The sequence below is a fragment of the Podarcis erhardii genome, assembly GCF_964252035.2.
Source record: "Podarcis erhardii genome assembly, chromosome: 12".
Lineage (NCBI taxonomy): Eukaryota > Metazoa > Chordata > Lepidosauria > Squamata > Lacertidae > Podarcis > Podarcis erhardii.
In genome coordinates, this window is record NC_138513.1 from 18,168,671 (window position 1) to 18,196,369 (window position 27,699).

Consider the following 27,699-nt stretch of genomic DNA (forward strand, 5'->3'; position numbering starts at 1 on the left):
GCAAGACGAAATTAATCCATTCCGTGAGGCTCTTCGTATAGCGGTTTTTTCATCTTGCTAAGCAAGCCCATTGACAGCTTAGCGGATTAGCGCTATTAGCGGTTTAGCGGCTTTTAGCGGATCAGCTGATAAGCGGCTTAGCGGCTTAGGAAAAGGGGGGGAAAAGGGGAAAAAACCCGCAGGAACTCGCAAGACATTTCGTCTTGCAAAGCAAGCCCATAGGGAAATTCGTTTTGCGAAGCGCCTCCAAAATGGAAAACCCTTTCGTCTAGCGGGGTTTTCCGTCTTGCAAGGCGTTCGTCTTGCGGGGCACCACTGTAGATGGGTTTTCAATTTAATCAATTAATCAATAAATTAATTCACTTAAACTCACATTGCTAATTGACTAACAGTTCTTTAATTGGTTGACAGACATAATTCATATGCTGTTCTTCCGCTGAAGTTCATGGGAGCAATTTTCTCTAAAATACTCAAGTTTCATTGTCAGGTTTTAGTTGCCGCACAGCACCCATGTCCAGCAAGCAGCAGTGAGGGAAATTGTGCAATTTCCCAAATAGACTTAGAAAGCCTGTATAATGTATTGGACCTACTTGTGGTATATTAATGGCACGAAAGAGGGAACAACCTATCAAAATGGCAAGAGCTTCCTAGCCTGCATTACACAGGTAGGTGAATAGGTAAGTGGACATTTTCAGATCAGACATAATTTATTTGTTTTTACTGGGAAGGCTTGCCCCATGAACCTTCTAGATATTTTTGGACTCCAGATTGCATTGGCCCAACCAGCATGGCCCAATGGTCAGGGACAATGGGAGCAATATATGAGGGTGACATGTTAGCCATCCCTGCTTAAGACTGTAGGAGAGGTTATACTGAAAACAGTAGATGGCTGGAATAGCAGTGTGCAGGCATTCAGCTGCTAGATGGCCAATTCCACCCAGTGCATGCTTTCCCCTCAGAGGCAGTAGCCTCTTACTAACATCTATCCCCTCCTCACCAGGTGCACCTTATGTCAGCATTATTAATTTCTGCAAAATCTTAGATATGCAAAGAATTAAATATACAGTAAAGACACAGTACTACATGTCACTGCTGACCTGATTGCTACTACTAACCCAAACCCTTTAAAGACCTTGCTGTGATGTATTTTATTTCTAGGAGGCCTTAATGATTTTTTTAAAAAACCTATTTAAAGAATTTTAATAGTTTTCTATAAGTGCTAGTTTAACTTGGCCTATTTAGTTTGGTTTGGATCCAGGGAGCTACTTAGATGTGCTAAGCCCTTAGACATCCTCATTGGGATTTTAAAACAAGTTTTCCTTTGAAAAGTAGTTCCCATGCCATAAACTGCTTTTGAGCTTTAGTTGTGATTTGTTTTGTGGCACTGGGGGTAGAGGTGGGCAGGCATATAAATTTAAGAAAGAGAAGCCCAAAGACTCAGGAGTGCATGGAATAAGGAATATGGTTCATTGAATCACAGTCACTTAGTATATAATTGAGACTATCACCTAATTAGGGACGTGGGTGGCACTGTGGGTTAAACCACAGAGCCTAGGACTTGCCAATCAGAAGGTCGGCTGTTCGAATCCCCGCGACGGGGTGAGCTCCCGTTGCTCGGTCCCTGCTCCTGCCAACCTAGCAATTTGAAAGCATGTCAAAGTGCAAGTAGATAAATAGGTACCACTATGACGGGAAGGTAAACGGCGTTTCCGTGCGCTGCTCTGGTTCGCCAGAAGCGGCTTAGTCATGCTGGCCACATGACCCGGAAGCTGTCTGCGGACAAACACCGGCTCCCTCGGCCAACAAAGCGAGATGAGTGCCGCAACCCCAGAGTTGGCCACGACTGGACCTAATGGTCAGGGGTCCCTTTACCTTTGTTGTTGTTTAGTCATTTAGTCGTGTCCGACTCTTTGTGACCCCATGGACCAGAGCACACCAGACCCTTCTATCTTCCACTGCCTCCCGCAGTTTGGTCAAACCTTTACCTTTACTATCACCTAATTAAATAAATCATAGTTGTTTTAATTGATTATTATTTTTATGTTTATTAAATTTACATACCACCTTTAATCCAAATATGACAGGGTGATATACACAAGAATACATAGCATAATAACAAGCAAAACAATAATGCCCCATCTGCATATGTATGTACATGAGAAAAAGCAATAGTTCTAAAGAGAAAAAAGTTTATTTTCTTTGTTGTCAGGTGATGCATGAATGGTCACTTCCATTCTCTCAGATAGAGGAGAAAGTGTAGAAGATGGTGCTTGCCATCTGCAGTTTTCATAAGATAAGCACCATTAAAGAATCTCATTTAAAACATCTGCTGACCCAAATATTTTAATTGATTCATTTGGCCAATGGATTGACTAAATGTTTCAGCCAAACTAATAAGAATATGAATAGCAGCTTCTGCATGTACAAAACAATTTGTAAAAATGAACTCAGTAGTGGTTACAGTGCAACAAACAAATTTTGATTGATTAAAAAGTTACAAAATTAGTCCTGATAAATTTCTCAGCACATTTAATTAAAAAAGGTAAAAATCTTTCAGAATTACAGATTCTGTACTGAAAGTGAGAGAAGGTCTCTTGCCTAAGACTACCCCACATTCATGGCAGATGTGATAATTTGATTCAGGCATTCTGTCATTGCATCTCAGCTCAGCTTTTTAACCACTGTGCTGCTGTTAATGTGTGTGTGTGTGTGTCTTACTAGGGATTTCTGAAAAGATGTCAACAACATATTTAAATGGCTAGTAAGCCAAAAGACAAACCATAGTTTGACCACAAAGTTGTGGCCTCTAAGGGGGAAAATGCAATCCCTGTAGCTGAGAGGTAAAATAGGAAATAAGGACTGAAAGATTTAATGTTCTCTTCAAGAGGACCGCTAGTCTAACTAGTACAGTGGTACCTCGGGTTAAGTACTTAATTCGTTCCGGAGGTCCGTTCTTAACCTGAAACTGTTCTTAACCTGAAGCACCACTTTAGCTAATGGGGCCTCCCGCTGTCGCCGTAGCACGATTTCTGTTCTCATCCTGAAGCAAAGTTCTTAACCCGAGGTGCTATTTCTGGATTAGCGGAGTCTGTAACCTGAAGCGTATGTAACCTGAAGCATATGTAACCCGAGGTACCACTGTATGCCCTTTGGAAAGGTGGCAGCAGCTTGGCATCCTGGTTTCATCGTACAAATGTGAATCTCTTTTACTTCCAATTAGTAATATCACTGCAGATCCAAATTGGGGAAACAACTTGACTCCTTTATGAGGCAAACTGCAAACTTCATTTAGATTTTGGGTTTGGCTTGTAATGGATTAAACAAATGTTAAAGAGTTCTGTTGGCAGCACCATTCTCTTTTCTTTCCCTAAAATCTAGTGGCTGGTTGTAGGCACTCCCATCAGATCCTCACATCATCCTTGGTGCAAGGATTCATGGGGAGAAGTAGTTCCCATGGATTTTTAAAATATTCCAAGAACAGCTGCAGGAAAAATTCCTGATATCATATAGCATCTTTGGGAAGCAAGGTTTTGAAATTTGGGTGGCTGACGTTTTTAGCCCAGAAGAAACCCCAAAGTGGCTTTGGGGTGAGAGATCAGCAGGGGTTGCTCATTCCCCTCCCTTTAAGTCCAAATCCAACTGGAACTCTAGAGTGCCTTAGAATCAGGTGGTAAACACAGCTTGCCCCTGCCATACGAGACATATCTCCATGAAGTCATCAGCGCTGAAGGGTCTGAAGATGCAAATTTGCCACGCACCCATTGCAAGTGAAGAAGTACTGAGGAGTATTGACGTCACGTGCTAATAGACACAGTTTATGAAACAATACATTTCAATAAAACCATTCCAATAACCCATAAACAAACCCAGTAGAAAAGTAACAAAAGCTTCAGCCACAAGAACATTCCATCCAATAGGCCATCAATCAGCTTGCCATAATCTGTCAAATGCCTGGTATGTTGATTTTTAATGGAATTGGCTTGTGCCCAAGATTCTTCTCTCCTCCTTTTTAATATGATGAAAATAGTACTTGAATCAGTTTTAGTTGGCTACCATTTTTAGACTTTTCAGCTGCTTATAACCCCTAAAAGCTCCTGCTAATTTTAAAGCAATGATTTCTAATATCAGTAACAACTTTTTGATACAGACTTTGCTTCTTGCATTTTCAGCAAGAATATTTTCAAGTACAATATGATCCTGCTATATTAAAAAGGGTTCAATAATAATAAAACAAATGTTCAAAGTTTGAGTGTAAACTAATTCCCATGAATCATTCACATTTCTGTGATGTTTAATAATGAATATAAGGTTGCATTTCTGAACATACTTACTTTGGAGTAACTCCCGTTCAGTTCAGCTAAACTGACTTCCAAGTAAACAGGTATTGATTGGGCCTGCTGTTGTTATTGTTGGCTGTTAGCATCCATCTGTCTCAGGTGACAGCGGAGTGTCTCTCCGGTGTGAGATAAAAAATATCTCGTATTGCTGAACCAGGTTTCATTCATTTATCTATATTAAATTCCTCCTGAATGAACTGTAAGATGCCAGTGGTATTGTGAGACTTTGTGGTTGATTGTAACACTGAATCACAGTTGTCCATGCATTGGTAACCTCAAGTTTGGATTAATGCAGTGTGCTCTTTGTGGGGCTACCCTTGAGGCTGCATCTAATACTGAGTATGACGGACAGGCTGCCTATGGTAGCAGACAGTCATCAGCATATAACACATGATTTGCCGGCTTTGCATTGCCTGCCTGCTATTGGGCCAAGTTACAGGTTTTGATACTAACATATAAGACCCTATACAACTTGAGACCAAGTTACTTGAGAGACTGCCATACCACTTAGAGTGGTATGATCTTATGGCCATTTCTTACATTACCTCTGACTGATGCTTTCACCTTGGGAAGTTTTTAAGCAGAGGATGGTCATCTGTCATGTATGATTTAGTTGAGATTCCTGTATTGCTGGGGGTTGGACTAGATGACCCTTGGGGTCTCTTCAAACTCTACAATTCCATGATTCTGTATTCAAATGTTGTAGCAATGTCTTCATGTTCAAAATTATATAGTCTAGGCTCATAGGGCTCAAAAATTCTGACACCCCCTCCCCTTTCAAATTCAGGATTCTGTGCCATATTGCAAACTGCTTTGAAAACTCCTTAAAGTGACATGAATGGTTTGTCAATACTGTATGAATGGCTGCTATTCATGAACCTGCAGATCAAAGGCCCTTGGGTGTTCAGAACTAGTTGCACAGTTCTTTGGATCCTGGCCATAATGTTGAACACTAAAACACATATCTGGCAGGAAGTTCACATTGGCATTTGGTGCTCTACAGAATTGAGGCTTAGCTATGAATGGATGTTAAACTGAAGGCAGTAGTATGAAAGATTATTACTCCACAATATATGAAAGTTTGTTTTTGATGTTTGTGTCTTTGCTTTGTTGATATCGCTGCAGACTGTCTGAAATAGCTGTTTGCTGCTGTGTATGATGTAGCTTACTGGCATATTACTCAAGTACCAAAGTGAAACTGATTCTGGCATCCTATTTTACTGCATTAAGATACATCAAGCAAAATTTAGTGTGATTCAATTAGAAGACTATGCCTAGGCAAATTTGTCATTTTTACTATTAGGCAGTTTTGAGGATTCCATGAAAATAACAGAAGCATACTTATCTTTCTAAACTGTATTCTGATTTCAATTCCTCTATTGTGACTTGACATCCTTCACACTACCTTACAGACTGGCCACAGTGAAGCTCTTTGCAGGAGTCGTGCTATGTACATCCTGAACAAATGGGCAGTGTTTTCTGTCAAGATTGTGCATATCAGCTGACTGCACCATATGCTGTCCTGCCTGACAGTGCAAATGGATGATTTTGTGAACACTGTTAATCTTTTCCTTCCTATTAAAAAGTAGAGGGGAGAGGTTGCATGTGTGTGATTTTACAATTGTCTGACTAGTAACAGCATGTGAAAAAATGCATTGAAGTTGTTTATAGGAAGTTGGCTCAGTGTAAAATGAATGCTTGATATTTTAATAGCATGACATTTATTCAAGCTTGACATAACTGCTCCAAATTCTTCAGGGATTCACAAGCTCTTTTTTGTAGGATAAATGTCATGTACAGTACTCTGGGAAATCATGTTGTTTCTTAGACACACATTACCTTAATTCTTGGGTACGAGAGGAAATAGTTTTTACTCTGGTTGGAGTTTGAGGCACCCAAACAACTGCAAATACAGCTCTTCCAAATGCTTTTTTTTTTTTAAAGAGCAGCTAATGAGGAGAATGTGTTTACTTGGATAATAATAAAATTATTATTATTATCAGATGTCAAGGAAATAAACAACTATTTTAACTTTTGGAAGACATGTGAAGGCAGCCCTGTATAGGGAAGTTAATAATTTATGTCTACTTGTGTTTTTAATACTTTGTTGGGAGCCGCTCAGAGTGGCTGGGACAACGAGATAGGCAGATTATTATTATTATTATTAGTAGTAGTAGTAGTAGTAGTAGGAGTAGTATGGATGTATGCTACAATGCATCTTGTTTTCAAGACCTGCTTTTAAGAATTATTCAGAAATAAAATCATTGTTAATAAGTGACAGTTGTATGAATGCAAGCTAATTATTCAGCTTCTTTTAAAGTGTCTAGTTTTCTAATCATTAGGAAAAATATTCATATTTAGCTGTGAAGTGTTTATGTGTGTTTAGTCTGGGTTGTCACGCCTTGCTCCCATCTATAAGCTGTTGCTGCAATGTCTCAGTGTTTTAAAGGGGGAGATGTCAGAGAATTAGCTAAGTCCTTCTATTCTTGAAAATGTTGTTGTCATTATTATTTTGAAGAAGTCTGTGTGCTTGTATGTGCATGTACTACCAAACTTGGATGCTACAGGCACTGCCTCCTTAAAGCAGAGCCATCAATTACGCTTTGAAAACACAATGCAGTACGTGCTGATGTGTTCATTCAAAGAAAAGAATAAACCTCTGTTTGTGAAGGCTTGCATATTTCAATGGGCCTTTCAGAAGCACAGCATATTAAAATGCATAGCACCTAGAATCAATACATATTAATGATGAGAGTGCAACATGCTCATGCTCTGGATCGCTGTACAGTTTTGTCCTGTACATTGAAAGTTTAGGAAAACTGCTTATCCTGTTATTTCTAGAATTTCATAGATCAGGCTTAATATTATCTTCTAGAAGACGTGCCTGGTCTGCATCTTTGCAAATCTGGGAATCTCAAGATCTTTAGGCTTTCTTGACTGTTGCAGGATGACTCTTGTGGCACTAGAAACTACGAGGTGCTGGATATGTACAGATTGTGATAACTTATATCAGCAATTACTGGAAGTGATAATTGGTATGTAGCAGTAGCAACTTTTGACATACTAGAACTTGCACTGTGAATCTGAACTGATTATTTTAACAGGATCATTGGGTGTGCTTGTGCTAGTGCATATGTGCTAGTGGCATAGGCTTTCTGTGAAAATAACAAAAAATTCCCTTCTTTGCCTGGAGATTAATTATAATGTGTGTTTTGATTATTTATGCGTAACTTTCAAGTAGTTTGTTTTGCTTATTTCCAGCTTATTTTAATTGAAGTCTCACTTAAATGACAGCAGTCAGACACTTAATAGATTTTTTAAAAAAAGATTTGTTTTATTGACAAATGTATATGTAGTTAGATTTATATACAGTCTTGTGAAAAATGTATTTTATGAAGAAAGTGAACACTGCAATAGTACATTTTTTGTTCAGTTTAACATTTCTTCTTTTTTTCCAGCTGTGTTGTAAATGTAACAATCTTATCTTTGCTTTTCATTCAATTATCTCATTAATAATGTGAATTAGATTGTATGTATTCTTTAATTAATTTGTTTTTTCTTCACATGAATTTTTTTTTCCCTCTTCAAAAGTGCAGCAAACTATTTTTAATCATTTTTCTCCTATCTCTCCTGGAATGGCATTGTAATGTCTGTGCCACAGAGGTGTTGTGTCGGTGTGTCTAGTAAGGGCACAGGGGCACCATACCACACCTAATTATCCCAGGTTGGGCCAATTAATTGACACTTTTTAAGGTTTAGTAATTCGCTGTGTATTGCCTTGTAGATGAGCCAGCTAGTCCCAGTACTGACCATGATATCGCCCACATTCCGGCTTCTGCTGTTATTTCAGCATCTGCCTCACGCGCTCCCACCATTGCTACAGTTCCTCCTAGCCCTACCTCTCTTGTCCCTTTTCGGCGCCAACTATCCCATGACCATGGTAAGTCACAGCTGTCAAGGCTTCTTTAGCTAATCCACTGATGAAATGTGGTGGTCGTGTTTATTTGTTTTTTTAAATAAATGGATATGCATTTGTTTTGACTGCAGAATCAATCAGGACTAGTGTTCTGGATGGTCAGTTCCCTGCAAAAAGTGAAAGGTCCAAATCTTATGATGAAGGACTGGATGACTATCGAGAAGGAAAAATGTAAGTCCTAAATGAAAATATCGTAAGTGTGTCTGTGAATATATGCTATATCCAAGTGTGCACTCAGATATGTTGACACTAATATCTACTCTCCGTCTATAGGTCCATAAAGCATGTATCTAGCTTAAAGGGAATTAAGGTCAGTAACTCTTTATTCAAGATAATTGTTATCAGCTGTGAAAATAAGAGTACCTAGTGATGGTGGTGCATGTTTAAACATTATGGTGAACAAAAGTATGTGAGGATATAGGCTTTATTAATGGAATTGCTTTACTACATTGAATTTTTGGATACTGATACCTTGCAGAGACCTTCTATTGGGGGCAGAGCCAGTGCATTGCATGCATAAAGTTTCTAGGTTTCATCACCTTATTGCAAGTTATAAGAATCAGGTGGTGGTTGATGGAAAACTCTTTTGTCTTCCTGTAACTCTGGAGTGCTGTAGACAATACTGTACCAGATGAATAAATATTCTGACTTAAGTTTAAAGCAATTTCCCATGTTTCTATATATCTGGATGATATGTGGTGCAATGACACAGTATCCAAATCATGTGTGCAGCCAGCTTAAGCACTGCAGCCACCTATATGTATGATACAAGTGAGCTAGGATTGGTCTAGGCTAGGGCATGGGTAGGCAAACCAAGGTCTGCGGGCCGGATCAGGCCCAATTGCCTTCTGGATCTGGCCCGCGGATGGTCCGGGAATCGTCATGTGGATTGCCAGCGTGCACGTTCTTTCCCTCTCCCTCATGCGGCAGCACCTCTTCCCTCCCTCCTCCTGGCTTCTACCCGCCCTGCCTAGAGGAGGAAGGGGGCTGGGCCAGCAGCAGCAGCGCTCGAGCGGCCGCCATTTTAAGCAGCCCCTCTCTGGAGCCCTTTCGCGCACCGCTCATCATCCCGCTGCCACCACCAGCCCCTGCCGCTCGCAAGCAGCTACCGGGGCTCATGGTGCTCTTGCATCACCCCCCCCCCAAGAAAAATATAGTCCGGCCCCCCACAAGGTCTGAGGGACAGTGGACTGGCCCCCTGCTGAATAAGTTTGCTGACTCCTGTTCTAAGGACACAGTGGGGCTCTTCAGTGACTGGTTATGCTTTGTCCCCATCCGTCCCTCTTGAAGAAAGGCAAAATGGGGGCATGCAGAGACTAGCAGCAACAAGCTGCTGAATAAGTGTACTGTGCAGCTGATGTTAGCTACCTGTCCCTGCTTTCTCCTTGCATCTACCTTCCTGCCCAAAAAAGAAAGAAGAGGTATTGTTCCAAGTGAGTAAAGAGGTGGTTGATCATACCATGTTTCTTTAATTACAAAGTTGATGCAGTATGGTGTTTTCTTTAGGCCCCAGACAGCCAAACATCTTCAGAAAACTCAGGGTCCAGAAAAGCTTCTTCTTCAGAGGTCATCGGTGATGTCTCCAAGGAAGGGTGCCTTCATTTTCGACAGCTAGGCACAGAGAAGGGAAAGGTACTGCTTTCCCCTAACATACAGCTAATAGTAAATACAAATTGTGTAGCTAATTATTTAGATGCCTTCTTGTCTGTATGGTTTTTTTTACTAGAAACTACTCATGTATTTGCAGGTTTTTCATTGCAAGCCGAAAGGGCTAGATACTTGTTTGCTTTTCTTTCAACAGCTCTTTAAACATTCCCAGCATCTATCAGGATGTATTTGAGACTGTATTTCCAAATATGATTGAAGCATGCAGACTTGATACACTTGCAGCAGTGTTCTGTTTCTCTGGCAATTAGAGTGAACCTAGGGAACATTAATGAAATTAGGGGAATCCTTTTGCATGTCAGGTTCTCTATACTCCATAGTAAGAACAAATTGCTGTTTCTCCAGGCTGCCAGCAGAACTGAATTAGCCAGAAAGAGTTTAAGCCAGGAAATGAAATGTACAGAAGTGGTGTCAGTAAAAGTACTTTTTGTATTTTTTGCACTCTGCAAAGAAACTGTCATGTTTGGCTAGGGAAGTATTTAAGCAGCAGCCAGTCAGTGAATCTGTCAGAAAATAGTGTGGTTACATAAATGTCTACTTATTTATTTTTGCACATGTTATAGTATTCTGTACAACAGGGGTACCCAAACTTTGGTCTGTGGACCACCAGTGGTCTGTGAGTTTCATTCAGGTGGTCCACCACATGTCAACATTAAATAATCATATTGATTTTTATTCACATTTTAATGGTTTTTAAATTCTTATAGTAGATAAGTTCTATGACATTTGAATTGTAATCCAATAAAATACAGTATAAGAAATAAAAGAACCATTAAAAATATGATTAAAATCATACAGCATCTAGCGCAGCACAGTACAATTTCTAAAGGGGCAAAAAAATCATTAAGTGGTTTGCCAAGACCCTCAGCAATTTTCAGGTGGTTGGGGGGTAGGAAGTTTGGGAATCACTGCTGTATAACATCAGTCATTTGTTTCAGAATAGCTTTTCAAAAGTTAATGCCTAGGAGGCTAGTCAGAGGTTGCTTCTTCTTCTCTTCTCTCTCCTACTGTTGAATTTGGATCTAAAGTTCTTCAGACTAAGGACTCATTGTTGTTGTTTTCTGTAAAGCATCTTGTCTGTCCATTTTACTGTATTCAATAATAATGCTGGTTCATATTTTCCAGAGAGTTAGTGGGAGCATCCGGCCATGGAAGCAGATGCATGTGGTCCTGAAAGGTTGCTCTTTATTCTTGTACAAGGATAAAAAAGATCAAACTCTGTCCTCTGAGGAGGTGCAGCCCATCAGCATCAATGCTTGTTTGATAGACATTTCGTACAGCGATACAAAAAGGAAGCATGTATTTCGACTCACCACGTCAGATTGCGAATACCTGTTTCAAGCTGAAGACAGAGATGACATGTTAGCATGGATTAAGGCTATACAAGAAAATGGCAACTTAAATGATGAGGTGGTGTGCTTGTTAAGTCTTTATTTCTCCCCTCTGATGTCTGTTATATACTTTGTCAAAGGGCACACAACTAGTCCCAATGAATATGGTGACATTCTACTGAACTGAAAGAAGCTGGTGTTTACTGAAGTATAATTAAAGTTTGACGGCATGCATAGGTTTCTTCATCTTAATGCTATGCACTTTCTCTTTCAATGATGGGCAGTAGCCCAACTGTTTTGCATGTAGCTGAATTGAATATATTATTATTTATTACTTTTTAGATTTGTATACCGCCTTTCATCTGAATATCCCAGGGTGGTTGACAAATACAACTGCATTATGAAAAGCAGCTTAATTAGTTTTATTAGTGGTTAGCAGGTAGACTAACAATGATTATTATTTTAATAATCATTGTTAGTCTACTATTATTTTAATCCCCTATGGAGAACAGTCCTATTATTTAAATAATTATGTGTTAACACACTGTAAACTCAGTATAAAAATACCAAGGGGGAAAAATTTAATCAGTCAGTAAGAGAAATAGGGGTACAGGGATGGAGATCTGTGTCCATCTGGATGTTTGTTGGGCTACATTATTGGCATTGCTGTCTGTTGACAATGCTGTCTGGGACTGATGGAGTCCATCAACATACGGAGCACCACATGTTCCTTGTCCTTGACTTACAGATAAGTGTCAGGGTCAGAGTCTTAGTTAGAATATTTTGAAAGAGCAAGTAGAGAAATCTATTGAACTTTCTTTTTTAACTACTACTGAAAATTTGCATGTTATTCAAGTAAGATAACTGTCTTAAGAAAAAAGTTCTGTGCACATTTATCAGGAAGTAAACACAATGAGACTTACTTTTGAGTGAAATTGCATAGAGTTGTGCTGTGTGGTTCCTAACTCGGCAAAGAAGCTCTGGGTAACTTTGGGCCAGTCAACACCTCTCAGCCTACCTTGCCTCACAAAGTTGTTGTGAGGATAATATGGAGAGTGTATGATGTATTCCTCCACCTTGAAATCCTTTGAGGAAAGGTGGGATATAAATAAATAAGCTGTAGTAAACTGTTTTGTTTGACCTCTTTAACAACAACATCATTTGCCAAGGGCAGTGGTTAAAATTATTTAACTTCTTTAGACTGGTTAAAAAGTAGGCTCAGTTGCTTTTACTGAAGCTTAGCTAATTGTTAATTAAAACTGCTTTTTTGGTTGTACCTAAACTGCTTTTACAGTGCAAGTCTATGAATATCTACTCAGAAGTAAGTCCCACTGAATTCAGTGATACTTACTCCAAGATATGTATGCATAGATTGCAGTTTTTTATGAATTTTTGCTAATTAGTGCTTTTCCTTCCTGTTCTTATTAACCATTTTTGGTGTATGTAGCTTCTAATGGTGAATGATTAAATCATATATGGTCTGAATTTCCATTTAATGATGTAATGTTCCATATGAAGTACCCTGTTGCTATGAAACCCAAATTTAATTGGCTATCACCCACACCTTCTGCACATCTGAAAATGCCATCCAATACTGAGGTTTAAATATTTTAAAATTGTTGCAGAGATCAGGGTGCAAAGTCCTAACATAACTTCTCTTGGACTTTGTACATTTACCTGTAAGTAATTCCCATTAAACTTAACTAGGCTTTACTTCCGAGTAGACTTGTATAGGATTGCACTGTTGTGCATCCATTACTCATGGACATTGAGGCTACTTCTGACACTCAGTTGTTAATAGCAGCCAGGAAGAGTGTCTGGTAAAAGTGGACTGCATTGAATGTGAATCTGCAGATAATGTGTTTGATGTGGAATAGATTTATAAGAATAGTGCGCTTAAGATACACACACACACACACACACACACACGGAGATGTGAATATGAATAGTTGGAGATCTTTTACCCAGGTATTAGTCATAGTTCCGAGCTGCTCTGTTTCTTGGAATACTATGATTGTTCCCGGAGAGGATTTGTCATAAGAGCATGACGAGAAGGTGTTGCTGTTTTCCACAGCTGTTGCAATGCCTGTGTAGATTGGTAGGCAGATAAGTATGCAGTTAGTTGTAATTTTTAAGAACCATTAGTCGCATAAAGTTAATTGAAGATAAATGCAATTCAGGATAAGGGTATACTCTTTACAAATTTTTGTCCTCAGTGCTTTTGCTTGTAAAATTACTTCTACCTTCTTTCAGATGTTTTCAGCTATGTCTGCAATTCAGTGTGTAATAGCAATGCATGCTCAAGGCAGGGGTAGCCAACCTGGTGCCCTCCATGTTGTGGACTGCAACTCCCATTGGCAATGCTAGCTGGGGTGATAGGCGTTATGGTTCACAGCATCTGGTGGGCACCCTGGTTTGAGACGCACAGCATCTTATACACTGAATTCTGCCCTTCCTGTGTCTTCCCTGCTCGCTTTTCTTTTTCCTTTTTTTAAAGTGTTACACATATCAACTATATATGCATGACCAAATCCTGGCTAAAGCCAGAATTCAGAAGTCAGGTTTAAACCATGGTTATCTATCATAGTTTCTTTGGAAGCCAATAACTGTAGTTTCTGAGTCTGGATGTAGCTGAGGTTCCTGGTGTGTTTCCTTGCTTGCAAGAAGTGTGTGGGTACATGAAGCTTGCACATATCTGAGCTTATAGTTATACTACTTTGTCTTTCTTATGGTTTACTGTCTCCTGAATGTGGCTAGATAATCTCAGTTATTTAAAGCATGGTCTGAACAATATTTCTCAATTCATTTTACAGAATGCAGGGGTCACAAGCAGGGATCTAATTAGGGGGAGAATTAAAGAATACAACACAATGATGAGGTAAGCAGCCATGTTGCAGTCTAATAGCTCATTTGATCTGAAACGTTGGCCCTTTGCTTATGAATAATATAATTTTATTTTTTCAGTGCTTCGAGCGGCAAAACAGAGCCATCTCCCAAAACACCTCGTCAGACCCTGAGTATAAGGCAGACACTTCTTGGTTCTAAAACTGAGCAAAGAACTCAGAGTCCTCATTCTCCCAAGGAAGAATCGGAAAGGAAATGCCTTGCTAAAGGTTAATGTATATCAATACCATTACTAGTTTCAGCTCTTCCAGATTTACACCAGAAGAAAGGATGGTAACACATAGGAAATGACTTTTAGTCATTGGGCGCTTGTAGGAGTTTCATGAACTCTTAAAACATGAGTATCCAAAGCACTCCCTCCATATAGCCAATAACAAGGAAGCCCCTCCTGTGATGCAAACTTTTCTTGCTCACCAGTAATAGGGAATCTTGGTTAGGTGAACAACCTGATGGGCTGGATAGCATAGTACAAAAAACCAAGCATGTTTAATTTCAGGAATCTTTTAGTTTCACAAATGGTTTAGAATTGCTGGTTTCAGTCTTCTTAAAAATATACTTTATTGTGTACCCCTTCACCCTCAATAGTGTGTTATATTTTATTTTTCTCAGTCACTTTCTTTGTTGGGGGATTTGGGTTTTGCTATAGAAAAATGAAGAAGCTTTAGCACTCTTGTTGTTGAAAAAAAATAGCTTTGTTATTCATTGCAGTCAAGTATTGTTGCAGACCTTGTTAATAGAAGACTTTGCTGCCATTATGATTTTTAAAATTAATCGCTCCCTTTCCTCATTTACATAAAATGTAATATGTCAGTGCTCAAGTGCAGAGTATGTATGTGAGTTCTGGCAGTGAAAGTATTGAATAAATTTTACAATAATAAGATCAATTACCCTTAATTACTATTGAAGGTTTTCTGCATTGCTTCAAAGCAGCAGGTAAAGTTTTTAAAATTGATGAGCATATGTAACCAGTATGGATCAAAGCTGTTTTTCTACATGTGCCTCATGCAACTTTAGATAGTAACCATTAAAATGTATTCAACAAAACTAGACCATTCCAAAGTGTAGGCATGCTTTTACACAAGGACCATGACATCACCAAAGATGGTCAGAAGTATTCATTTGCTTTAGTCCAAGGTCATTTTTTCCCTAATCTTTTTCACAAAGATTTTCTCAAGTAATTGTATTTGATGGTATAATGTATTTAACTGGTTGGTGAAGTAATGGAAGCTTTTTCTGAATATTTTTTAGGGAGGGCTACTTACAAATGAATTTCTTGATGTGTTGGAAACTTGCTTCTTGTTATTAATTGGGAAATGTTGGGAGGTGGTTTGGAAGCCAGAAGTGGGTTGTCAATAAGAAAATACAGGTAACACATTAACGATAATGTTTGTGGTGGTTGCTGGATCTGTGTAGGTTTCCTGTGTATATGGTCTTACTGCTTTTTCTGATAGTTTTACCAAGAAAGAACTTATTTGGAGTCATCTTCAATTAGATCATGGAATTTTTTTATTATTATTAAAAAAATCTGTTTTCTGTGTTGCTTTTGTTTCTTTACAAAAAAGGTGAGACAAGCCCACCAAAAGGTACATGGCGAAACATTCCCAGTATCATGAGAAAAACCTTTGAGAAGAAGCCATCTGCTGCTGGGACTTTTGGGGTCAGGCTAGATGACTGTCCCCCTGCTCAGAGCAACAAGGTCTGAGTTAAAAACCACGCATTTACATTTTGCTTTGAAAATGTGTCTTCACAAAACATTATGGGGAAGTAGTAAATCCCTCTCTCTCTCTCTCTCTCTCTCTCTCTCTCTCTCTCTCTCTTTCTTTCTGATTTTTCAGTATATTCCACTAATAGTTGATATATGCTGCAAACTTGTTGAAGAAAGAGGCCTTGAGTATACCGGTATTTATAGGGTTCCTGGGAATAATGCTGCTATCTCAAGCATGCAAGAGGAGCTCAACAAAGGGATGACTGACATCGACGTTCAAGATGATGTGAGTGATGCCATGTGTATTTCTGCCTCTATAAAGTTTTCAGTTAACTATAGGCTAACAAGAATGCTCTTGTTTCTCAATTCTTAGAAATGGAGAGACTTGAATGTCATAAGTAGTTTACTGAAATCCTTCTTCAGAAAGCTTCCAGAACCCCTCTTCACTAATGGTGAGTTTTCTCTTCCAATCAAAATGGCCTTTTTAAAATAAAAGCCGTGTTGTAAATTCCTTATGGTAGATTAAACCAAATAACTGTTGTGATAATTTCTAAAGAGTGTCTAGTTTACTCCCAGTCCTTCTGTTTGTTACACTACTGAATATATAGTCTTGTTGCTTGATGAACTATTTTTCTTCCTTCCTTTTCCACTTATCCCAAGGCATGAATTCAGTCATTAAACATTGCTCTCATTCATTTCAGTGTTCCTTAACCCCAACCACCTTCATTTACCAGTTTCTAGAAGGGATTTAAGACAGGGAATGGGACCAATAACTCAGCTTTGGATGCAGAAGGTCCCAGGGTCAGTCCTGACACCTGCAGCAAAAAGGAGCAGGTAGAAGGCGATGGGAAAGTCTTTCCTCTGCCTGAGAATCCTGAAGAGCTGCTGCCAGACAGAGTAGACAGTGCTGAGTTAGATGGAACTGTGGTATAAGGTAGCTGTCTTTGGACTGGCTGCACAAATTGTGGCCCAACTCCACCAGTCGTATATTGTAGGGTGTCAGGTGTTTGGCTTTATAAGCAGGCGTTTTCGTGAAGCCCCCGTGAGCTTCCATTCATGGTTGTTGAGTTGTATTTGGGTGGGCTGGTCACAAGGAGTCATGCAGGCCTACTTGTAGGCAGGTCACAAGTTGTTGCTCACAAATAACGTGTTCAGAACTTGTTGCTGTTTCTGCAGTTGTTGCCTTTTAGAAGCCCTGCTCCTGTGCCTTTTGAGAGCAGCTTGAGATAGAAATTGAGCCAAGGCTTCACCACCTGCAGTTTGTGTGTGCCAGGTTCCACGAAAAAGGTGGTTAAAGTAGCTGTTAAAGGTGGAGTTATAGAGCTCTTGGAGGTTATGGTTTATATTAATATATAGTCTTTTGCAAAAAAATATGTGCATGTCTGAGAAAAATCTAAATTTGAGTTGCTAGTCGCCTGACCTTGGTCAATGAATCACTTAAGTAAAATCTATACTTTGATTTCAGTTTGGGAAACTGTTGTATTTTACTTTTTTCAAAAAGAAAGAGGAGAGATTGAAATCAACAAATGCTGGAATAAGTTTGGACTTGGTTGTTTAAGAACAAACCCCCCTAGACAAATCTTTCCTTATTTGAAAGTGCATAGTTACAATACAATTAACCAGTAGTATCTAGATGATCTGAAATTTATCCTAACATTGTCAGATGTAGTTTTATTCAGGCAGACTCTGTACATTCATTATGGTTTTGTCCAAATGGAATAGTTTCAGATAAAGTACAAATGAATGACAGGGTATAATTTTAAGCCTTATTTAATCACTGTTTGATAGAAATGAGGTGTGATTTTTTTACAATTAAAATTCACATCATGTTATTAGAACCTCTTATGGAGTTAATTTATAGCTTATATAATATGTTTTTGTTGAATTTCTAGTAGACAGGATACAGGGACTCAGGCAGGCTGAATCATCTGCTTGCTTTATGATGAATTTATAATGTGTATTCCACTCCTTTGCTTAAGTCATGTTGAATTCCTTTTCTTTTCCTAATAAAAAAATCTGTTAGATTGTATATGATGTCCTGCAATAAAATAAAATTTTCTCTCTTCAGACAAATATGCAGATTTCATAGATGCCAATAGAAAAGTAGATCCTGTGGAACGACTAAAAACACTAAAAAGGCTGGTATGCTGATTTTATATACTCACTTAGGCAAATTATTTGTGGTTATGTATGATTTTTTTAAAGCTGTGTGATATAATCATGTGTTTCAGATCCGTGATTTACCTGAACACCATTATGAAACACTCAAATTTCTCTCTGCACATTTGAAAACGGTGGCAGAAAACTCGGAGAAGAACAAGGTAGCTGGATTATGTGTTCAGAGGGTTTATATTCAGGATTATTGGGTTTCAGGGGTTTTGTTTTGTTTATAAAGTCATAATGACAGCACTCTGGTTTTCATGATATTAAACATAGTCCAGACCATTTGGGCCCTCGCTTCTTTTTGAACCTGTGTTCACTTTTTCCACTTGGCGAGTTTTAAGCCATGGTGTGAGCGTGGGGAAAACCTGTGAAAAGCAGCTGAAGAAGCATAAAGGGACTTTGAAAAACTCATGAGCTGCTGTAAAATAGTGGCCAGCCCAACTCTTAGTGAGCTGCTTTCCAGTTGAAGTTTGGGGGAGAAGAAGGCAATTCCAAGGCTGAGATGAGGCGGGTGGGGTTGGGGAAGTGTTGTGTTGAAGCAGAGATGTTTTGCTTTATTTCTCCAAAGTGGTGAACTCAGGTCCACAGCAGTGTTTCTTTCCCTCCAGCTAAACTGCATCTAGAGCTAATGGGCAGAGGATGGATGGGAAGCCCCCAGGTGGAGTTGCTGCTGCATGGTGTGCTGGCTAGGAAACCCCTAGGAATGAGCAGAGGGCTGCAAGATTAAGACCCTTTCCAGGAGAAATGTACCTTTTAGATTCAGTCGGGAGCAGCTACAACTCACTGGTTAGCTTGCAGAACAGAAGCTGCCTAGGAATGTTGTGTGTGCACCATTGGCTTAGAGCCTCAGAACTTCTTAGGGGAGCAACGCTGAGCTCTGCATCTTTTGCTTGGGAGGCCGCTGAGAAGGAAGGGTAGGATTCATTTGCTAACATTTGCGGTTCTTTACGTCCTGAAGAATCATAGAATTGTGGAGTTTCAAGAGACCCCAAGGGGTCATCTAGCTCAACCCCCTGCAATACAGGAATCTCAACTCAAGGTGGCCACCCAACCTCTGCTTACACCCAGTATGATTAGAAAATGGTGTGCTAAATGGAGCCATGTTTTGGACACTTCTCAGCATTGGGGTTGGAGGGCGGGAGGTTGCCAAGGGTTGCTATGCCATTCTTTCATCTGCAGAGTGAACAGCTAGAAATCACTAGTAAAATCTGCCTTTTTGTCAGAAAAAAAAAAAAACATAAACAGGGCCCTGCTGGATTAAACAAAGTATTTGCCTATCCCAGCATCCTTTTCCCCAGTGACTCACCAGACCAGATGCCTTTGGGAAGCCGACAGCAATGCATGAAGTAGCACTCTCCTGCTCAGGTTTCCCAAGAACTGTTCTATAGAGGCACATTGCTTCTTATACTGGAGATAATACCATGCCTATTAGCCATCGATAGCCCTATCCTCTATAAAGTCATCTAAAGTCAGTCTTTGCTTTTATAGAGGATGTGAAAGTATGGAACTGCATTCCCTTCTGCAAACGAGTAAATCACATTTGTTTTCTTATTGTCAGATGGAACCAAGAAACCTGGCGATCGTATTTGGTCCAACTCTTGTGAGATCATCTGAAGACAACATGACACACATGGTTACCCATATGCCAGATCAATACAAAATTGTAGAAACACTTATCCAAAAAGTAAGTGAGTTTATTTCGCTGTCCCAGGAAAAATTATGCAGGCAGAGCTGCTCGCTTTAGCTAGACTGGGTTTGATTCTGATTCTTCTTTTTTGATATGCTCAATCCTCCTTTCCTTGTATTTTGGCGTCGTCCACATTTTCATGATTTCATTTTTGTGGGATTTTTCACTTCTTTTATTTTAAATTGTAGCATGACTGGTTTTTCGCAGAAGATGATGCTGAAGAGCCCCTTGTAAGTACTGACCCTTAACTATTTGGATTCTGCCTCTCTTAATTTAGGCCCAACAGTAAAGTATCTCTACAACGAGCACATTTTCTCCATATGTGTGAAACTTGCTCATCACAAGCAACTTTCTACCCCTCTACTACCGTGCAGTAATGAAAATAGCAGATAATGTGCCACTGACTGTGAAGTTGTCTCAAATAGAATAGTTCCTCCTCTCAATTTCCCTCTGTTTGGGGGGCGTGCCCCCCCCTAAAGTTTTACGGAAATGTTAGATTTATTGAGGAATTGGTTCTTAGGTGAATAATTGCAGTTTACTAAATACTGTTGAATCGTGATGAAGCCTCTAACTTTAACACAATGATGAAGAGATCTTTGTTTATTAACTGTAGACAGCAGTTCAGGAGGAAAACACAGTAGAATCTCAGCCAGTGCCAAACATAGATCATTTACTCACCAACATTGGAAGGACGGGAGTATCTCCTGGAGACGTATCAGGTAACTCTTGCCTGGACAGTGTTAGTCTGTAGGCTAGAAAACTCTCTTCTAATGATTTGTTATAATCTTCTATTTCCTTTTATTTGCTAATAACCTGATTTCCCCCCCAATCTAAATGATTGAAAGTGTTTTGTATAAAGGAGAACAATGGTTAGGCATGTTGCATGCATGTTCTATGTTCGGGATGCATTCTTGGACAACTGAATTGTAATTCTTAGACCATGAGAACTATGCATGCTCACGACTGTGTCATTAACCATGGTTTTTCGTGTAATTCTTACCACGAGGTGAACAGGATTCCTGCTAGTGTGTAAGTGGTCGATGGTATGGCAGAAAGCTTTAGCTTCCACGTTCTGTTCAAATTGCACTGATTTGCAAAGTCAGGAAGGCTTAAAGTTCACTTTGTTTGAAAACTAACCACAATTTTTCCCTAAGTATTTTGTAATAGGGTATGTTTCATATTTTGCTAAATAAGTTGCTTCTATTTAATGACTGCCACCTTATTATTCTGCTAAGTACTACTACTGTTGCAAAACTCTTACTCTCTTGGTGACGTTTTCCCACACTGCCACCATAACTGTTTCACTAACCAAGCATGTTGTTGATCACAAATGTTATCCCTTTGTTTCTAGTTTGTGTTTTAGTCCGTAGAAGACTTTTTTCAGCATTTTATTGAAACAGTCCCTCTATCCTGATGTTGAAACAGGAGAAGTGGGAGGAGTCTATCACACGGTGATGTCACTAGTGGACTCTGTGATGTCACTTATGGACAGCTGGAACTGTAGGAAGAAGGAGGACTGTTGCCCACATTGTAGCTGCCTTGTCTGCAGAAACCCCCGTTTCTTGTAAATGCACAAAGAATTAGTTGATCTGTACTGTAAATTTTTTTCTTTTAAAGAGTATTTGAACAGATCAGTGCTACTTTTTAAAAGTGTTTCTGCTGTTTCTTGTTATTTCTGAAGCAGACCCTGAGGAGAAATAGCATGGTATGGTCCACCAGTCTTTCTAGTCATTAGCCATGTGTCAGAAGGGGCATGGCATGGGGCTCAGCTCATTAATTCTGAGGTTGGGATGGGGACCCCCTGAGAGTTTGGAGAATGGCAAAGTCAAACATCGTTTGGTCACTGTGCTAGCCCCTCCTTATCCCCTTTATAGCTGTTTAACCTCTGTCCTCGTTTTCTGCCAGACAGTAAAATTATGGTGTCCATTTTTCCATTTCATAATAGCGCTTCTTTTTTGAGACGAGTACAAAACTGATAGCTGTGGAAATCTAGTTAGCAACAATTTGAAATTTCCTTAATGTGTAGCTCAGAGGAGCACCTGAAAATGAAACTGGGGCGCCTTCACATGTAAACCCCAGTGAAAACAGTTTGGCAGCATACAAACATGACTTGCCAAAAAGAACATTTGAGAAATGTTTCAGAAGGTAGCCAAAGGCTCTTAAAAAAAATATATAAATAAAATTGTGCATGTTATTTAAAGGAGCGTACAGAGTACAATCCTGAAAAGGTCTCTCAGCTGCGGTTTTGCAGGGCTGTGTATTAGGACATTGAATAAATATTAGTATTTCTGTTCTGCTTTATTTAGAACAACTTGGCTCCTTTGCCATTTCTGTCATTTGAGCTGATTCTGCCTACAACTCACGGCATCCTTTCATGGCGGTGGCTTTCTGTGGTGCAGCTTGCATCTTTGTGAGCTCTTCTTATCCACTTTGTTCTGATTATTTATTTATTTTGTTACTTGTTTGCTCTCACATTTTGTTCTGTGCTTGTCTTCTTTCATATGTCCGGCATTGTCTATAGAGTGAGATCAAGCTCTGTGCAGTGATGACTAAAGTGCTCTATTTTGACTTTCTCTCTCTCAACAGATTCAGCTACTAGTGACTCTGCAAAATCTAAGGTAAATCATTGCACTTTTAAATTTTCTTCTAGCTAAATATCTGCTGTGTTACTTGCGTACAGATGTGGGGAAGTAGACAAATGCTACACTCCTGGTATTTTAGTGCATTTCAGTGCAATCCTAACAATGTCTATTCAGACGTAAGTCTGATTAAATTCAGTGGGTCTTTCTCCCGGGTGAGTAGGGTGAAGATTTGCAGTTATAATCTTCTAAAGGTCAAATCCACAAAAGGATTGAAAGTCTTTTATTGTAAATATAGATTATATTGCAAAAGGGACCAGCAGCACCACTGGTGCAAGAAGAATAGTATAATAAACAGAGCACTATACTGTACTGTAATTAAAGGGTGTTGAGTACATTGAGGAAAATATTTGTAATATAGTTAATGATAAGGTCTCTGCCATGGGTGTCCATTTTCTGTTTTTTAAAAATATTATTATTATTATTATTATTATTATTATTATTATTATTATTATATTGTTTTTCATGTGTTTTTAGCATATTTTGTACATCACCCTGAACTATATATGGAAGGATAATAATAAATCAACAGTAATAATAAAATATTTGGAAATTGCAGTCATGAATTAGCATTAGAAGATAGTGTTACTGTTTGGATATTGCATACATAATATCCTGACTTTCAAAATAGATTTTAATGTTCATATTTATCTATTCTGACAACTTTTGGGGAGGGAAATACCTTCAACTAAGCAGATCCTAGTAGAACTCAGTAGGAAAAGGCTCTTCGGCCCACACTACCTTCCTTCTGATATTCTTCCTTATGTTCGCTCTGGGTAGTTTATTCCTAAGACAAAGGGAGCCATTTCAGACCAGGTGACTGTAGATCTGTGCTTATTAAGTAATTGGTGAATTTATTAAAGAAGTCATCTGGCCCATTCCCGTTCAGTGACAATGGTAGAGCTTTCTCACCTTGCCCATTTAAAGTAAGAGTCCAAAAATGCTTCTTTAGGTGACACACATTTTAAATGTAAGCTTTTATTGTGTCAGACCAAACATGGGTTTTTGTTTTCTAACCTCTGACGACAATTATGACGGTATTTCGTTTTGTTTACTTGTCTGTCCCATACAGGGTTCTTGGGGATCTGGAAAGGATCAGTATAGCAGAGAACTGCTTAAGTCCTCCATCTTTGCAGCAGCCAGTCGCAAGCGGAAAAAAACAAAAGAGAAACCGCAACCCAGCAGCTCTGAAGATGAGTTAGATAATGTGTTTTTCAAGAGGGAGCAAGGGGAGCACTTTTGTGGCAGTTCGGCAAAAGATAACCCACCTAAAGAGGAACCGGAGAAGGAAATGGCAGGGAGAAATGCGAGAACGGTAGCTCCAAAGGAAAAAGAGAGCAGTGTTAAGAAGCCTTCTTTGGCAGCCAAGGGGGAGGCTGCGTTGCCAAGGAAAGAGTGTGGGCCCTCGGAAGACCCTACAACACCTTACCACCAAAAATACATGAGATCGCCAAATCTCAGCTTCCGGCTAAGTACCCAGAGAGATTGTGCGAAACCACCTGTTTGTCAAGCCTCTTCTCAACTGGAAGAAACCGTCTCTGACTCAGGCACGATGCTTAGCACTTCTTCACAGGCTTCTCTGCACAGATTCTCCTGCAAAAAGTTGGCCAACCCTAGTGAGTTTTTAGCAGCTGATGTCAGCTCCATCACTTCTGATTACTCCACAACTTCATCTACCACGTACCTAGCTGGTTTAGATTCCACCATGCTAAGCCCCGAGGTGCAGTCCGTTGCGGAGAGTAAAGGAGAGGAGGCTGACGATGAGAGAAGTGAGCTGATCAGTGAAGGTCGCCCTGTGGAATCGGACAGCGAGAGCGACTTCCCCGTTTTTGCCACGAGCTCTGCAGTGGAAAGGCTGTTCAGGGGGAAGGCGCAAGACGTGGCAAAGGGCAGCCGGAGGAACTCTGAAGAAAGCGAAGTCAGTTGCACAGAGGGAAGTTCAACGCCCAAGCTGGACAACCGCAGACTGTTTAGCTCACACAAACTTATCGAATGTGATACGCTATCCCGGAAGAAATCAGCCCGGCACAAGACGGACAGCGAAGGCTCCGGAGATGCCAAGTGTGAGAAGGAGTCGCCAGCGGTGTCCAAAATGTTTGACATCATGAAGAAAGGAAAGTCAACCAGCAGCTTAGCTGCGTCGGCTAGAAGTGAGCCTGAAAAGCAGGAGCCCACATGGAGACTCAAGATCACAGACAGGTTAAAACTGCGGCTCAAGTCATCCGCAGATGATATGTTTGGAGTAGGCAGTCAGAAATCGAACTCTGCAGAGACCGCCAAGAGAAAGAACATCAGGCGAAGGCACACTTTGGGAGGCCAGAGAGATTTTGCTGAAATAAGTGTTCTGAATTCTTGGAAAGTCCAAGAGAAAAATCCCAACAGGGAGAAAGATGCTTCAGCCGTGAACCGGCTGAAGCCCAAATGCCCAGCACAGGACCTCTCCATTTCAGACTGGCTTGCACGAGAGCGTCTACGCACTAGCACAACCGACCTTAGCGTGGGGGAAAGCGGAGAGCCCAAGCGGGAGAACACTAGCAGAGTAGCAGATTCGTCAAAGACAGACCTCTCTTCGTCTGCAGAGATGTGGGCAGAGGAAGGTGACTCTTCTTCTAGTAGTAGTTTGACTCTGGTTCCTCGAACACCAGTGTCAGGATCGCTGCAGCCACTAGACCATGTTAATGGAGAAAGCTACCAGAATATGAACAAAAGCAACTTCAGCCCAGCAGTTGATGCCCACCCTCATAAATTATCTGGGACCCAGGTGGTTAGATCTCGATTCTACCAGTATCTTTGAAATAGAGTGAGAAATTCAGATGTCCACTACAGCAATTCAATTAGCAGCTTCTCTTTTAACACTTTCCCAGTTTTTCTGTATGTGTTTATTTCCCCCTGTATGATGTTACTTTGCAGCTCTCAAAGGAGGTTTGTTTCATCCATATGCGCTGTGGAAAAAGTCTTTATGGTGCATTAATACAGCCACAATATTGGGTGGGAGGGTAGAGTCTAAAATATATATATATAAATATATATATATAAATATATAAAAATAAATTTATTTTAAATAAAAGTATATTTGATTGCTACATACACATGTGGAACAAAGCATCTAATGCAACATGTTATGTAATGTGTACATGTTTTTTATGACTGACAACTGGCATTAGTATGCAGGAAAAAATGTTCTTTTGGCTTTAGTCACTAACAAGTGCCTCATCAAAAAAAAAAAAAGTTCATTCGGTTTGTTAGGGTGCCATAATAATTGTTAAATTAGAGGATGTTAATATAAACAACAAATGAATACATTTTACTGGTAAGACGTTTCATGACATTTTACAAATTTTAACACAGGTGGGTACAGAGCTTCCATTCCTTAGGCATTCCAGTTGGATTTCTGAGTTTTATATTCCAGTTTTAATACAGTTTTTGAGTTTTATGTGACTTGAATTTTTAATCTTTCTGTAAAATAAGTAACTTAAATGTATATACTCCATCTGTATCTTTTCCTCAGATACCAGATTTGATATAAATGTTGTAACATAGGCGTGTAGATAGTGGATCCTGGATGGAACTGGTTTCTTTTATTGAGAATATAATTCTGCATGAAGACTTTAATGAATCCAAATCTGTATCATGCCTATGTGCATACCCGCTTAAAACACTGGAAATAAAATTGTTTTGATGGTTCTTTGCATGGACTGACTTTCCTTAAAGGGGGAAGAATGAAAAATGTCAAGTTCATATTATCTAAGTTCACTGACTATACCCACCCAGTAATGAGAAAATGAAAAGTGGTTGCCAAAAAGGTCCATGATGTAGGAAATGGTTATTAACAGGGCTTGTTTGTGAATTTTATTTAGGGATGGGGCTGATGGTTTAACATGGATTGTTTTGCAGCCCACTCTTACTGTCATATTGTTCTTGCAAACAGAAGCCTCAGTACCGAGAATCACTTTGGATATATCAAAGACCTTGTGCAGGTTTAATGAGCGTCTGTTTTGTTTTGTTTGGATTGTAAGGACTTCCAAGCTCTGCCGCATGTTACTTTGGGGATTTTGGGTGAGGTATGCCCTACTGTGAGGGTGGATGGTGTTGGAGGAGATAATGTCAAAAGTGCCACTGGGCAGGTGAATCAGGGCAGATTCCCATGTTGAAATGATAAGCATGTTTGCAAGACAGAGGATGGTGTTTCTTGCAGTCTTATGGTCTGGGGTCTCGAGTCTTAAAGGCCTTACCATAGATTCTCTTCTGTGGCTCTGAACTGAGGTATTAGTCTCAAACTTTGAGGCATCTCAGACCCCCCTCCCCAAGTCACTAATCAGGTAACAGGAGTATGGCATGGTGGACATTTATTCTGGATTAATTAACACAGCACAAAGGCTGTAAGATATGAAAGCAAACCCCTTGGTCACCTCACTGTTCAAACCTCCATGGAAATTTCAGTTCCATTAGTAGGAAGCCATTGCAAGGACATTTTTCTTCACCGCACCTCCTCCAGTACAGAGTACTGCAAGAAAATAAGGACTGGTTCACATATGCATTCAGTTTTCACCTTGAGGTTGCTGTGGTGTAAAAAATGCCAACTTGCATGAGCAGCAACTTGACATAAATCCGTTGCTACATGCTATAAGGCTCTATAAGGCTGTATTTTCAAGCATCCATGATAAACACTGTGCTATTAGTTTTCAGGGACAGGATCCCGATTCATTCAAGAGCTGTGGAGTGGATGAGGTGGTTATTTATGTATGTGTATGTATGTAGAAATTTATACCTTCAGAGCAGCTGGTTGACAGAAGATGGAGACACACATGGACAAGTGCCACAAGTGTTTTTGGTAGCTGCAGACCAACACCATTGTGTTGCATATTGGGGCCAATTCACACAATGGTAGCAGGGTGCTTCGTTTCTATGTAAGCTGATGGAACTTGTGGAAAAGAGCTAATAGAAGTAGTTTCAGTAGCCTGCAGTTCAACACATTTTAGAGCCGTTTGCAATGAGTCATAATGTGCGCCCATACAACTTTGATCTACGGGCTGTGCTCTCCTGGCTGTATCATGACCTATTGAAATGTGCTAGGCCAGGGTTTAAAAGAGTTTGTTCCCATTTTGTGGATTGAGTTCCCTATGGAGATCAGTCCGGTACTGGTGATGAGGTGCTTTCATAGACAGTTAAAAGACCTTTCTGCTTACCTTGGTGTTTGCTGACTGTAGTTCTCTTTTGGTTCTTGAAGCTGTAGTTGTTGAAATTATGACTCTCTTGATATTTGGAATGCTGGTTTTAATGATTTTATGTATA

At 39.7% G+C, this 27,699-nt stretch overlaps 2 protein-coding genes across 7 annotated transcripts in view; both read left to right on the forward strand.

Moving 5' to 3' along the window:
* Nucleotides 1–9,595, forward strand: part of PRTFDC1 (phosphoribosyl transferase domain containing 1) — a 168,159-nt gene extending 158,564 nt beyond the window's left edge. Inside the window, exon 10 of the transcript XR_014150092.1 lies at nucleotides 9,586–9,595. The gene's annotated coding sequence lies outside the window, so the exon portion shown is untranslated. The remainder of the gene's footprint in view (nucleotides 1–9,585) is intronic.
* The window catches only part of ARHGAP21 (Rho GTPase activating protein 21), a 105,108-nt gene extending 79,017 nt beyond the window's left edge, over nucleotides 1–26,091 (forward strand). For all 6 annotated transcript variants that reach the window (XM_081834168.1, XM_081834169.1, XM_081834170.1 and 3 more), the window contains 17 exons: nucleotides 8,122–8,277; nucleotides 8,385–8,484; nucleotides 8,587–8,623; nucleotides 9,820–9,945; nucleotides 11,104–11,388; nucleotides 14,123–14,187; nucleotides 14,274–14,422; nucleotides 15,776–15,909; nucleotides 16,049–16,204; nucleotides 16,292–16,370; nucleotides 17,987–18,060; nucleotides 18,150–18,239; nucleotides 19,640–19,765; nucleotides 19,957–19,998; nucleotides 20,382–20,487; nucleotides 22,355–22,386; nucleotides 23,480–26,091. In XM_081834168.1, coding sequence (XP_081690294.1) covers nucleotides 8,122–8,277; nucleotides 8,385–8,484; nucleotides 8,587–8,623; nucleotides 9,820–9,945; nucleotides 11,104–11,388; nucleotides 14,123–14,187; nucleotides 14,274–14,422; nucleotides 15,776–15,909; nucleotides 16,049–16,204; nucleotides 16,292–16,370; nucleotides 17,987–18,060; nucleotides 18,150–18,239; nucleotides 19,640–19,765; nucleotides 19,957–19,998; nucleotides 20,382–20,487; nucleotides 22,355–22,386; nucleotides 23,480–25,201 — 3,479 coding nt within the window. In that variant the 3' untranslated portion in view covers nucleotides 25,202–26,091. The remainder of the gene's footprint in view (nucleotides 1–8,121; nucleotides 8,278–8,384; nucleotides 8,485–8,586; nucleotides 8,624–9,819; nucleotides 9,946–11,103; nucleotides 11,389–14,122; nucleotides 14,188–14,273; nucleotides 14,423–15,775; nucleotides 15,910–16,048; nucleotides 16,205–16,291; nucleotides 16,371–17,986; nucleotides 18,061–18,149; nucleotides 18,240–19,639; nucleotides 19,766–19,956; nucleotides 19,999–20,381; nucleotides 20,488–22,354; nucleotides 22,387–23,479) is intronic.
* The last annotated feature ends 1,608 nt before the right edge of the window (nucleotides 26,092–27,699 follow it).